At 31.1% G+C, this 12,236-nt stretch overlaps 1 protein-coding gene across 2 annotated transcripts in view; it reads right to left on the bottom strand.

The window, feature by feature from the left end:
• Positions 1-691: 691 nt before the first annotated feature.
• The window catches only part of LOC129988889 (uncharacterized), a 48,799-nt gene continuing 37,254 nt past the window's right edge, over positions 692-12,236 (bottom strand). The window contains exons 1-3 of one of the 2 annotated variants that reach the window (XM_056097172.1): positions 7,715-8,064; positions 3,909-4,127; positions 692-1,416 (exon numbers count right to left, since the gene is read on the bottom strand). In XM_056097172.1, the coding sequence (XP_055953147.1) occupies positions 1,061-1,416; positions 3,909-4,127; positions 7,715-7,847 (708 nt within the window). In that variant the 5' untranslated portion in view covers positions 7,848-8,064 and the 3' untranslated portion in view covers positions 692-1,060. Of the gene's footprint in view, positions 1,417-3,908; positions 4,128-7,714; positions 8,065-12,236 lie in introns of those variants that run through there. The other variant, XM_056097173.1, reaches the window with a different exon arrangement.

Below are 12,236 nucleotides of genomic sequence, written 5' to 3'. Positions count from 1 at the left end.
AACTTTTTCAGTCCAAATTTTTACATGGTCACATTAGTTATAGTTTGTAAGACATCCTAGATATATTTCCTTTTTAGATAAGAAAACTTCCACTCTTCTGTGATCCAAACTGACCAAGTTATGCAGCTTTGAGTTTCCTAACTTTAACCTAATCAATGGCTGTTTCGTGAAAGTGCATAAATTGAGTGGCAGAGTTTCCTCTATCCTGCCATTAAAACAGTCAAATATCACCTAAAATAATGATTTGAAAACTTCATAATTCAGTCAGTTTTAATCGAAGAAAAATAGAGCTTTTTAAAAAAAAATGTCAGGGAATCAGAAATATGTTACTAAAAATGATTAATAGGTCTGAGGAACTATAGAAAGCTTGATTTTATAATCTTTTCAGTCGTACATTTTTTAATCAAACAACGTAAAATTTTTCCAATTAGAAACATAGGCTTATTTCTAATGGTTTGAAAACTAACCACTGCGTCACTTTTAGAATGGATACTAGTGTATTAAAATATGTACCATTCTAATCATTTTTTGATCAAGCGTTTTAAAAAAATCCAATTTGCGATAAAAAATTTAATTTTTTCAAATATTAAAAAAATTTAAGCCATAAAATGTATTGTATGATTGATTGGCTTTTAGTGTAAATATTATATGAAAAAATAAAAATTTTGTGTCAAAAATCATATTAAAAAAATCTCAGAACATAGTGGGAACTTTATAATTACATAAATAATAAAAAGAATGTTACATAGATTCTGAACGAATTTTTAATCCAACATATATTCCTTGTACTATTGAGAGGATTAGCTCATCCTTCAGAAGTAAGAGTCACTATTAAACGGTGGGAATCACTATTAAAGAAAAAAATAAGGAGGGTTGCAGTCCATTAATCAACACCCCTTCATATTTACAAACAAACGCCAAGTCACTGATGCAAGAGAGCTAAGGTATATGATATGACAAAAGGAGCAAATACATGATATGAAGGTTCGAAGATATAAAATATAACTGTACAACAACAATTATAAATATGATGCAGGTGTTCATCCCCATCCCCTAACCACTAAGTTCCTTCAGATTCCACATTCTCTTCTTCCAAAATGAGCTGCAACACCTTCATCTTGAAACTGGTTTTCCTGTCTTGTCGGATCCTCCTGACGGACGGCAGAATACTCATGAGGAAATGATAATCCTCGTCCATCTCATTGAGAGGCCTGGGGGTGCAATCTTCGTAATTCCCGTAGCCCCCCGCCACTTCCCAGTGGTGTCTCTTGCTGTAAGGTTGTTGGTGATCTTCGATGCCGTCTTTAGCTCTTTTCTTGGTTGAAGACGCCACAATTGCTTTTTCCTGGTAGCTCGGGTTGGAATTGGAGTCCTCGACAAAACTGTCATCCTCGATTCTTGCGCCGGATTCATCTTCTGAAAACACAATAAAATAATTTGATGCTAATTGGGAGAAAATTATAAAACAGGTAAATGAGGAATTATATATATATTTTTTTTTCTATCACCATGCCGTCCGTGCGTCTAATCGGAATTCTTTTGTCTGGCGCCGGTAGGACTGGTTCAGATTATTTAGTTATCATCAGATCATTTTAGTTATCACTGGTTAGATCATTTTATCATCATTTTATCATTTAGTATCAACGCGAGATACTAAAATGATCATTTTAGTATCTCGCGTAAATTATCTGTAAACTATCAGATAATTTACGCGAGATACCAATATGGTATCGCTGAACAATATTGGTTAAGAATTAGAAGAAAACAGATAATTTTAATTATCATTAGATCAGATAGTTTACACGAGATACCGACATGGTGTCGCTGGACGGCATAATGTTAAGAATCAGGAGAAAATTTCAATATAAGTTTATTGGCATTTGAAGCATACACGGTACATCGTGCAAATTGACAGATAATTGAACTGATCCTTATTTAGCTCCTTAATCATCTTCCCTGTGGGTCATGCAGGCATCGAATTACCACTTCTCAACCACAATTAAACCATTCCAAGATCCGAATTGGAGCAAAAATTATATATAGTGCACAAATTCTACAAATAGTACTTATGGATTCTTAAATGAATGAAAAAGACACTACATTCCCGAATTACAAGGTATTATTTATTAAATATCAAATCAGCGGGGATAGATTCCCGAGTAATGCCTACTTCACGACATTACACAAACCCACAGCACGTCCAAAGAATACAGAGGAAGATAGAAGAAGAGAAAATGCTAGACTAGAGAAAATGCTTTACTAAAAAAATCAAGGGGAGAACAGTTCCACTGCTTTTATTTTCGAATTTTTATGAATTCTGTTGCTCTATTTACCGTATCCATTTACCGTTACCATTAATATACTTTAGCAGCTATCTTGTGTATTAACGATTTGACTTTCTGTTGGCGATAAGAACTGTCAATTAATGAATATCAACCAAATGAAATTTTTGATACGCGACCATTGACACTTCCATTGATGGTATATAATGCACTTCCATTGATGACATGTGGTGCCACATAAAGAACATCAAGCAGATGGAATTATTGATATACATTCTTTGGCGGTTCCATTGATGACATGTGGTGCCACATAGAGAACATCAAGCAGATGGAATTATTGATATGCATTCTTTGGCGGTTCCCTTGATGATATGTGGTGCCACATAGAGAACATCAAGCAGATGGAATTATTGATATGCATTCTTTGGCGGTTCCATTGATGACATGTGGTGCCACATAGAGAACATCAAGCAGATGGAATTATTGATATGCATTCTTTGGCGGTTCCCTTGATGATATGTGGTGCCACATAGAGAACATCAAGCAGATGGAATTATTGATATACATTCTTTGGCGGTTCCATTGATGACATGTGGTGCCACATAAAGAACATCAAGCAGAAGGAATTATTGATATACCTTCTTTGGTGGTTCCATTGATGATATGTGGTGCCACATAGAGAACATCAAGCAGAAGGAATTATTGATATACATTCTTTGGCGGTTCCATTGATGACATGTGGTGCCACATAAAGAACATCAAGCAGATGGAATTATTGATATACATTCTTTGGCGGTTCCATTGATGACATGTGGTGCCACATAAAGAACATCAAGCAGAAGGAATTATTGATATACTTTCTTTGGTGGTTCCATTGATGATATGTGGTGCCACATAGAGAACATCAAGCAGAAGGAATTATTGATATACATTCTTTGGCGGTTCCATTGATGACATGTGGTGCCACATAGAGAACATCAAGCAGATGGAATTATTGATATACATTCTTTGGCGGTTCCATTGATGATATGTGGTGCCACATAGAGAACATCAAGCAGAAGGAATTATTGATATACATTCTTTGGCGGTTCCATCGATGATATGTGGTGCCATATAGAGAACATCAAGCAGATGGAATCTTTGATATACATTCTTTGGCGGTTCCATTGATGATATGTGGCAATGACGAGTGATATCAATCAAATGGAATTTTTGACATTTTTATTGATGGTATGCGGCGCTGACTAGTGAATATCAACCAAATGGGACTTTATAGGACCTTTTGCACTTCCAGTGATGATATATGGTGCCGAGTAGTGAATATCGACCAAATGGAATTTTGATATACGACATCTAGCGCTTCCATTGAAGATATGTGGTACTGACTAGTGAATATCAACCAAACGGAATTTTTGATATGCGACATTTGGTATTGATGATATGTAACGCAGACTAACGAAAATCGATAAAATGGAATTTTTGATATGCTCTCGGCTTTTCGATGCAGGCAATGTGAATTTTAATATTTAGTATATGAATACAACTAAATTGATATCCACTAGACCGGAAATTTGAATCAGAAGACCCTAAAGAAAGTCAAAATAGAGACACCTGGTTAGGGCTCACCTAGAATGGTTTGAGGGTAGAGGGATTCGTCGTACTGAAGACAGCTGGAAATGTCGTCCTTCACTATCTGGTCCTTGAGGAACAGCATGGATTTGAAGTGCCTCCAGCGAGGTTCATGAGCATTCGGGTCGCCCGTCTCCTTCACTACTTTGAGAGTCTTCTTCAGTTCCCGGCGGAACAAATCGCGAAGATTGGTCCATCGTGATTTCGCCGTCTCGACTGAAACGAGTTATTTTGCAATTACTGGGGAAGCCCTCTATTTGTTAAAAATACAATTTGATAGAGATATTTTGAAAAAAAAGAAAGGAATAGTGATTCCAGTATTACTTGATTCCAGTATTACTTGATATGGCTGAAATAGGTAAATGAAACATGGGGAATAGTCAATGAAAAAATATCAGTTCCATGAATTTAGACTGCTTATATATAGTGTAGTGATATTTGCATGGGACAAAAGCATCTGCGATTATTCAAATAGCACAGTCCTAGTAGCATACATATATTGTATGATATTAAACAATATTCTTAATATTGATAATATTATTGATATATTAATATTGATACAATATTATTGATATATTAATATTGATACAATATTATTGATAATATTAATATTGAATAATATAATATCGCAAAATATTGAATAACAATCTGAGCTACATGGAAGGTGAACCTCATCATGTAAATTTTTACAAAATTTTATCTGTAGCTTCTTTTGGAAAATGCGAATATACAAAGGGAATGTTGATATCAATGTTGAACTGCTTCTTTCTATTGTAGAGCATGCAATCCAATAATGCAGTTTTTTTTTTGGGGGGGGGGGAAGGGGCGTCTATATTTCAGAAGTCAAATCATTTGAGATGTTTAACAATTCCATGTTAAAATAATTTATTGTGGATAATAATTTTTGTACTCTTTTCAACTAACTAAGGGAAATACCGTACAGCGCATTGTGTATTTAGGAGTGAAAATTTTGAACTTTTTTTCAAACATTTTTGCTAAGATCTCAATTCTAAGGTTAATCATGTGTAATCCAAATTTGATTAAATATTACTCAGCAGATTTTTTTTTTTACAATTTCCATGCATCTCGTGTTATTTTAATCACACTACTAAATCGAATCGCCAGACAATTTAAGCCAAACTGATTTCTGAAAATAACTTTTTTTATTTCATTCTATTTTTTATTTTATTTTATGAATAAGGAAGACAACACAGATAAAGATATTAGTATTATAAATTGACGATATTATTATTAATATGAAGTTATTAGTATTAGTAACACAAAAATATTTTTAAAGCGGCATACTATTTGCATGCTGCATGATGCAAACAAATCACAGGAGAGTCCTTTGGCTCTAAGAGCTACTAATTTGGCACATAGTTAATGCTTGAGTAATAAAGAACTCCTAAAAAATTCCTTTTTGACAACCTTTTCATTAAATGTTTCTCTAACTAAAAATAACTTGAAATTTGCACATTTTATTTGAATAACTTCTGAGTATATTATCGGGCAAAAACCATTTTAAAATCCTTTTGAATTTTAAAAAAAAAATCTAAAGATATCAATTTTATTTTCGTGTAAGTTTTTTAATGACTTTTCAGTTTCATTATTTAATGGCTGAAAAAGTTGATTTTTACAATTTTTTCACCAATGAAACGCTCAGTTGTCCATTTAATGGTGCAATCAGCTCTCATAATATAACCTTTAACTTACTCACATCTGAAAAACATTTAATTTTAAAGATTTGATCGGGTAATTTTATTTGTAATTTAATAAAAGTATTGCGCATTTTGTATTATTTTGATACAAAAATATAAATTTGCAAATTTGATTTAGAATTGACGGAGAAAGAGTGTTATAAAAACACGCATGATAACAGAATACTTTTTAACATTTTGCACTCGGATAGCTCCTCTCATGCATCACTCAGGAAGGTGCATCATTTTGACGTTTTCTTTCTTTCTTTTTTTTTTAATTCTGATTGTCAAAAATTGTTAATATCTACAAAGTAGTAAGAAAACTTAGATTATAATTTTATGGGAAAATGCAACCTAAAACTATTATAAATATTTATTTTTCGGATCAATACACGAATTCTTGTATTAAGTGAATAATTATGCATTGAATTACTTTTTTGAGTGCAAAAGGTTAATTCCCTTATCATGCTTAGTGCAATTTTCTAATCCAATTTTTGCTATAATCCAAATTTTCTTTATTTTCGTAGAATTAACTTGCATTTGACTTTTTTTTTTTTAGTGTCTCAGGAAAAATACTAAGCGATAACTGTCAAATAATTATTACATACTGAAAATATTAGATATGAAATTATCCGAAAAAAGTAGTGGCGTATTTCTATCTATACAGCAGCATAGGATCACTGGACACTAAGGGTGATGGGACAAACGAACAACGAATAAAAAGATGTTTCTAGTCTACATGCCAAATATATTTGTAAAAAAATAACCAATGAATTAAAAAAAATTAGGATAATATTAATTCTATGTTAAGTCAATAATAACATTTAACCAGATTCCTATCTGTTTCACTATATTCATTCAATTATTATAGTATTTATAACAATCAGCGTCTGCGTAAATAATTTTGCATAATGACATGGATGCTATTTAGTCGTGAGTCATATTAAATAAATAAATAAACATTTTCTCGTTTTCAAAATAGGGACCTCATAAAGTATACTGCCGAAAGATTATTTAAATCCACCATTACGGGAAAGATTATTAGATCTTATATTCTAAAAACATTGCAGTTTTTGTAAATTCAGGAAGTTTGACTATACTAAGAAAGGTGATTAAAATGACAGGAAAAAAGTGTCGTTTTAAATAAAATAAAAATAAATAAAAAATACAGTAAAAATAATAAACAAAAATAAAATAAATAAAAAAGCGTCGTCTTAATTTTTAATTGTTTGTGCAATATTGCATTCAGTCGAAACATTAAAAAAAAAAAAAAAAAAATCGTTCAAATTTCTGTGAATCGTAATTCAAATAAAACCTTATTGTTATAAATATAAAAAAATGTTTAATGAATTTTACTTGGTATGTTTCAACAGATTGAATTCACATATTTGGTTCAACACATTTTAAATTATTAAAGGGGTGGAACAAACAAAAATAAAATAAAATATTTAAAATAAATACAATTTAAGAAAGTTGTAGTATTTTCTTCGATTACATTATTTTTGATAATAATTATATGAAACTTAAATATATTTGTATTATTTAATAATTTTAAATTTAATACATTTCCTCTCTGTTTATATTGTTATTCAAGATGCAAATTAATCAATTTCTGATTGTATAATAATACATTTTTTTATAAAAGATGCGCACTTTTAAATGCAACAAATTGCTTCTACTTAGTAAAAGAAACTATTAAAATTAAAATGCAAAGAACGTATACTTTTTATATTTTTGATTTTATTGATTTTGATGCTGAATTTTGAAAAATTTTCAATGTCATTTTTATTATAAATATTGAAGAAAAAAAAATTTTAATTTTTACATTAGTAAAATTTGTATGCAATTCAAACAATTTTGTAAAAAATTAGCATTAAAAAAATTTTTTTTAATCTATTAAAAATAATACCTAAATTTATTATTTAAAAGAATAATTTTAACAATTTCAAGTATACATTACAGTAACAGTTCATGACCAGAAAATAACTTTTTTTCATATGTATTATCTTTCCAAAAGCAAAGCTAGCAATTTAACGGCGCATGCGTCATCAGACAAAATGGCCGTGAAACGTTTGCACTGAAGTAAGTTCAGTTTTTTAAACTTACCTGTCACGCCAAGTTTTTCTGCAATGGACACCCAGGCTTTTAACTTCTTACTCTTATTCGAATAATTTGTGTGGCTAGCATCCCAAATTTCAGGAGACGAATGTACAAGAGCTATCAAAGTTTCTGAATTCATTATTCATTTCAGACTGAAAACGACGACAATCCGTACGACTCTTCTGACCCAAGCTACTAGCCGTAAGACACGATAAGAACTCACTTTTTAAAACAAAATGAGATTATTACAGATGTTAATTCATGTAAATTTCTGAAATACTTTGTAATTACAACTTCCGACTTCTAGTCTGGTCGTGTCTGATCCGATCGGGTTGTAAACATCTGGTGGACGTACAAGCGGGAACGCCACATCGATTAATAAATGCGCTATATCATGCCGCCATCTAGTGACGAAAAAAGTTTACAGAAAATTCATTCCTTTAGACCGGAATTCGTCGGACCTTTGAAGTTTGATTGGGAATTGAAACTTGCAGGTTTGCGACCGACTTAGAAGCACTGGATTCGAATTCCGATTTATTATTATTATTATTATTAAGGAAGGCGTTTATTTTGTTTCTCTTTATTATTTTCTGAAAGAAATTAGATCTTAAAGATGTGGGTAAGTCAGTCTTCATATTCTTAAATAAATTATCACTAATAAGTTGAAAAGTGAATGACTCAAGTTTTTCAAATACAAAATGCTTAAAGGACATTAATTATGACTCTGATTTTGAATACAATTCAAAGAGGAAACCAGATATGTGTAATTTTCATAAAACGGAAAAATCAGTTAAAGAACTTGTTTTGTATGCTAATCAGAAATTATTTTATTTAATTAACATTGTTATCTCTAATATGCATTCGAATGCTCCATTCAAATGCTATGTTCGAATCAACCTTTTCATTTTACAAAAAGAAATAAAAGTTGAAAAAAATAGATTTGTGGCAATTGCTAATATGTTTTATTCAAATAAGAAAAAAAAATCAGTTTTTAATTGAAAGTCTATTGAGGTGGTAAAATTACTTTTTTAGATAAAATTTAATACGTTCCAGATAATACACATATTATTTGAAAAAATATCACCTCCTATTTCCTGTTATATCAGCTACCGCTACTGGAAAAGATTAGGCAAAAGAATTACCTGCATCTAGTGACTAAGAAATAATTGAAATAAGATGTTTTAACAAATAAAACGAAAAGAAGCACATCCCAATTCTAATAACAATATTGGGATTATTTAACCTGGAACAACTGAAGCTGGCTGTTCGAACCCATATTCAATTATTTTCTAAGCGCCACTGTTTGAAATATATTAATAAAAGTAGAATTTCCGCATACTGCGGCCTTTCCCATTCTGGCCCCTTTACAAACCCCGAAAAACATTATAGCTGTAGTCTAAATCTACATCCCTTTCCTGCTTTTTCTTTACACATGAATAATAGATTTTAAATCTGAAAAGTAGAGAATATGTCAGAACTGAAGATTCAAATGAAGATTCCTTATTAGCACAAAATAGTGTGCAAATTCCCTCGATGTTCGATATTCTGAATGCTGGCCAATATTTTGAAGATGTCGTGACAATTTTGTTGGACATTTTGGGCTTATAGGATTCCAAAAAAATATCTGCAGAAGCAAAACATTTTCATATTTTTATATTAATTCAGTCACAATTGATAACAATAACTTTGAAATGTTTAGAAATAATGATTTAAATAATAACTAGTTAACTTAATTAAATAATAACTAGTTAATTTAAATAATAACTAGTGTTATTTAGACTTAAAGATTCTAAGAAAATGATAATCTCCTTTGAGGAAAAAAAAAACCTTGGAATAAAAATGGATATGACGGAATTCCGCATCCTGCAATATTACAGAGATCTTCTCATTTAATTAAGTAGCAATATATTAATAAAATAAATCTTAAAAGTAATCTTTGTCATTTTTTTTAAAAAATTGTGCTCTAAAACATGATTCAGAAAGTAATTAAATCCTTTATTCCCCCCCCCCATTACTTTTGCATCCAATTACTTAGGCTAGAATGCGTTTCGTACTAAGAAATTACAGAAGCATTTGAAATAAGAAGATACAATTTAATATTTCTCCCTTCCCTCAAACAGATTTTTCTTTTTTTGAGGAAAAGGGGGTTACAGATTTCGCTTTCAACATTTTTAAAAAAATTAAGAATCGCAGGGAAGACAGAACTCGAGGAAGTCTTTTAATTGGAATCCCCAATTACCTTTTAACAGAAGTGATCTCCAAAAACCTGTCATAAAATTCTAAATTAGTAATGTTGGCAATTAAATTCAGCACATACTCGGCACTAAAAACTGTACTTTGGAGGGGAGGTGTTCTATAGAATCGCCCAGATTAAGTAATCTGCTGATTGATTCACAGACTCTAATTTTGTTATTTCTAACTCACATTTCTCCTACAAGAATGTAAGCATTATTAGATATTACTCTCGGCTTCAAATCAATATTCTGCAATACGCATTGCTTTGCAATTGATTTCACATTCGGCCTGCGACCATTTTACAGTTATTATCACCCTAAACAAAGAGACCTCATGGATAAGTCAAAGCATCGCCTAACTTCAAATTAATAGTCTGTAATACAGATTGGTTAACAATGGACTTTGCATCGACAGTGACATTTCCTAGTTTTCCTCACTTAAAGCTTCTAAACAAAGATACTTAATAGATTCAATCAAAGCACCTCTCCACGAATCTGTAATCTACTGCAATACGAATTGCTTTACAATTGACAGCGATCGTTTCCTAGTTATTATCACTCCAAATAAAGACAGCTTATGGATCAATCAAAGCACCTCTTGATTTCAAATCAGTTTCTGCAATACTGTTTGTTTTGCGAACTCTGGTGATACTTTCCGAGTGACCATTTCCTAATTATTATCATTTGTACCCTCTATACAAAGACAAATGAAAGCAAATGACTAAACAAAGTATTTTTTAAGCCGGACTTTATCGAAAGAACTGAACACAACATGGAAAGCTTAATTTTTGTTGAATATTTGAAAATTGCAATGATGTTATTTAAAGAATAATTGAATGTTAATGAATATTGATTGAATGATGCTGTTTTAAAGAAAACCTCAACATCATGCTATTGGAGGATCTTATCTCTTGAATGAAGATTGCTGAATACTTCTGAGATCATTAAATGCAGTTTCCATAAGGAAAAAGAAATAAGTAAAGTATTAAATTCATAAGGATCTTAATAAGCAACATCGGCATTTCCTAGTTCCCCGGCTTAAAAGAATTTACTCTTCTGGTCACATCTCTTTATTAATGGATTAAAAAATGGCGGTTATTTGATCAATTATTGGTAGGTTTCGCTTTCTATCTACTCCAGCACTAACATAATATTTTATATCAGATTTTATTTTCGTATCCAATTCCTTAATCGTTGTGAACATTTTCTGAAGGTTTTGATTTGAATGAATGTAAGAAGGATCCGTTAAATTTTTATAGAATTTCATCCAGAAATTTTTCTGCCATCGATTGTGTTTATTTGCTTTTTTTGCTTCTGTAAAATCCATGATTATCTTATAACTTTAAACGAGCAATTCTTGTGTGTGTATATATATATATATATATATATATATATATATATATATATATATATATATATATATATATATATATATATATATATATATATATATATATATATATATATATATATACAGGGTGTTTTATAAAGTCCCGGACCCATTTTGATGTTTAATAACTCATAAAATAATAAAGATATAAACACACTTATGACATTTATTGATGGAATAACTCTTATATTTTCCTTTTCAGGTTTGAATATTTTTACTTTTGTAAATATCGTCTGCGCGTGTGGTTAATTTCAGATAATTTCATTTTCCAGTCTAAATATCTGTACTTTTCTAAATATTGTCTGCTTATTAATTGCATTTTTCTCTCTTTTGTTTTTGTCAACTATTGCAATGTTATGTTTACTTTTGATGTGTTTGCTCTATGTAGTACTTTTGTATGTGATGTTTTATTCGAGCGGATATTAAGGAGAATGCATACACCACAAGAGAAAGCACAGATTTTATGGTGGTTCATAGAAATGAAATCGATAGTGCAAGCACAGAGAAATTTCACAAGACTTTACCAGAAAGATCCTCCATCCAAAAACAGCACCTTGCGGTGGAAAAAGAATTTTCTAGAAATTGGAAGTATCGAAGATAAGAAACGTTCCAGACGTCCTTGCACAAGTGATTTTGATGTTGAGCGTGTCAGAGAGACATTTTTACACAATCCTAGAATATCTGTGAGATCAGCGGCAACAGAATTGGATATGCCAATTTCGACGGTGTACAAGGTTATTAAGAAAAAATTAAGACTGCATGCATACAAAGTTCAAATTGTTCAAGTTTTGGAACCGAACGATAGACCTAGGAGGATGGCCTTTGCAACAGATATGCTAAGGAGGATAGAAGATGCTGCTGATTTTCTGAAGAGCATAATGTTCTCCGATGAAGCATCCTTTCA

Source organism: Argiope bruennichi, chromosome 10 (assembly GCF_947563725.1).
Source record: "Argiope bruennichi chromosome 10, qqArgBrue1.1, whole genome shotgun sequence".
NCBI classification, from domain to species: domain Eukaryota; kingdom Metazoa; phylum Arthropoda; class Arachnida; order Araneae; family Araneidae; genus Argiope; species Argiope bruennichi.
This window is presented reverse-complemented; position numbering and strand designations above follow the sequence as displayed.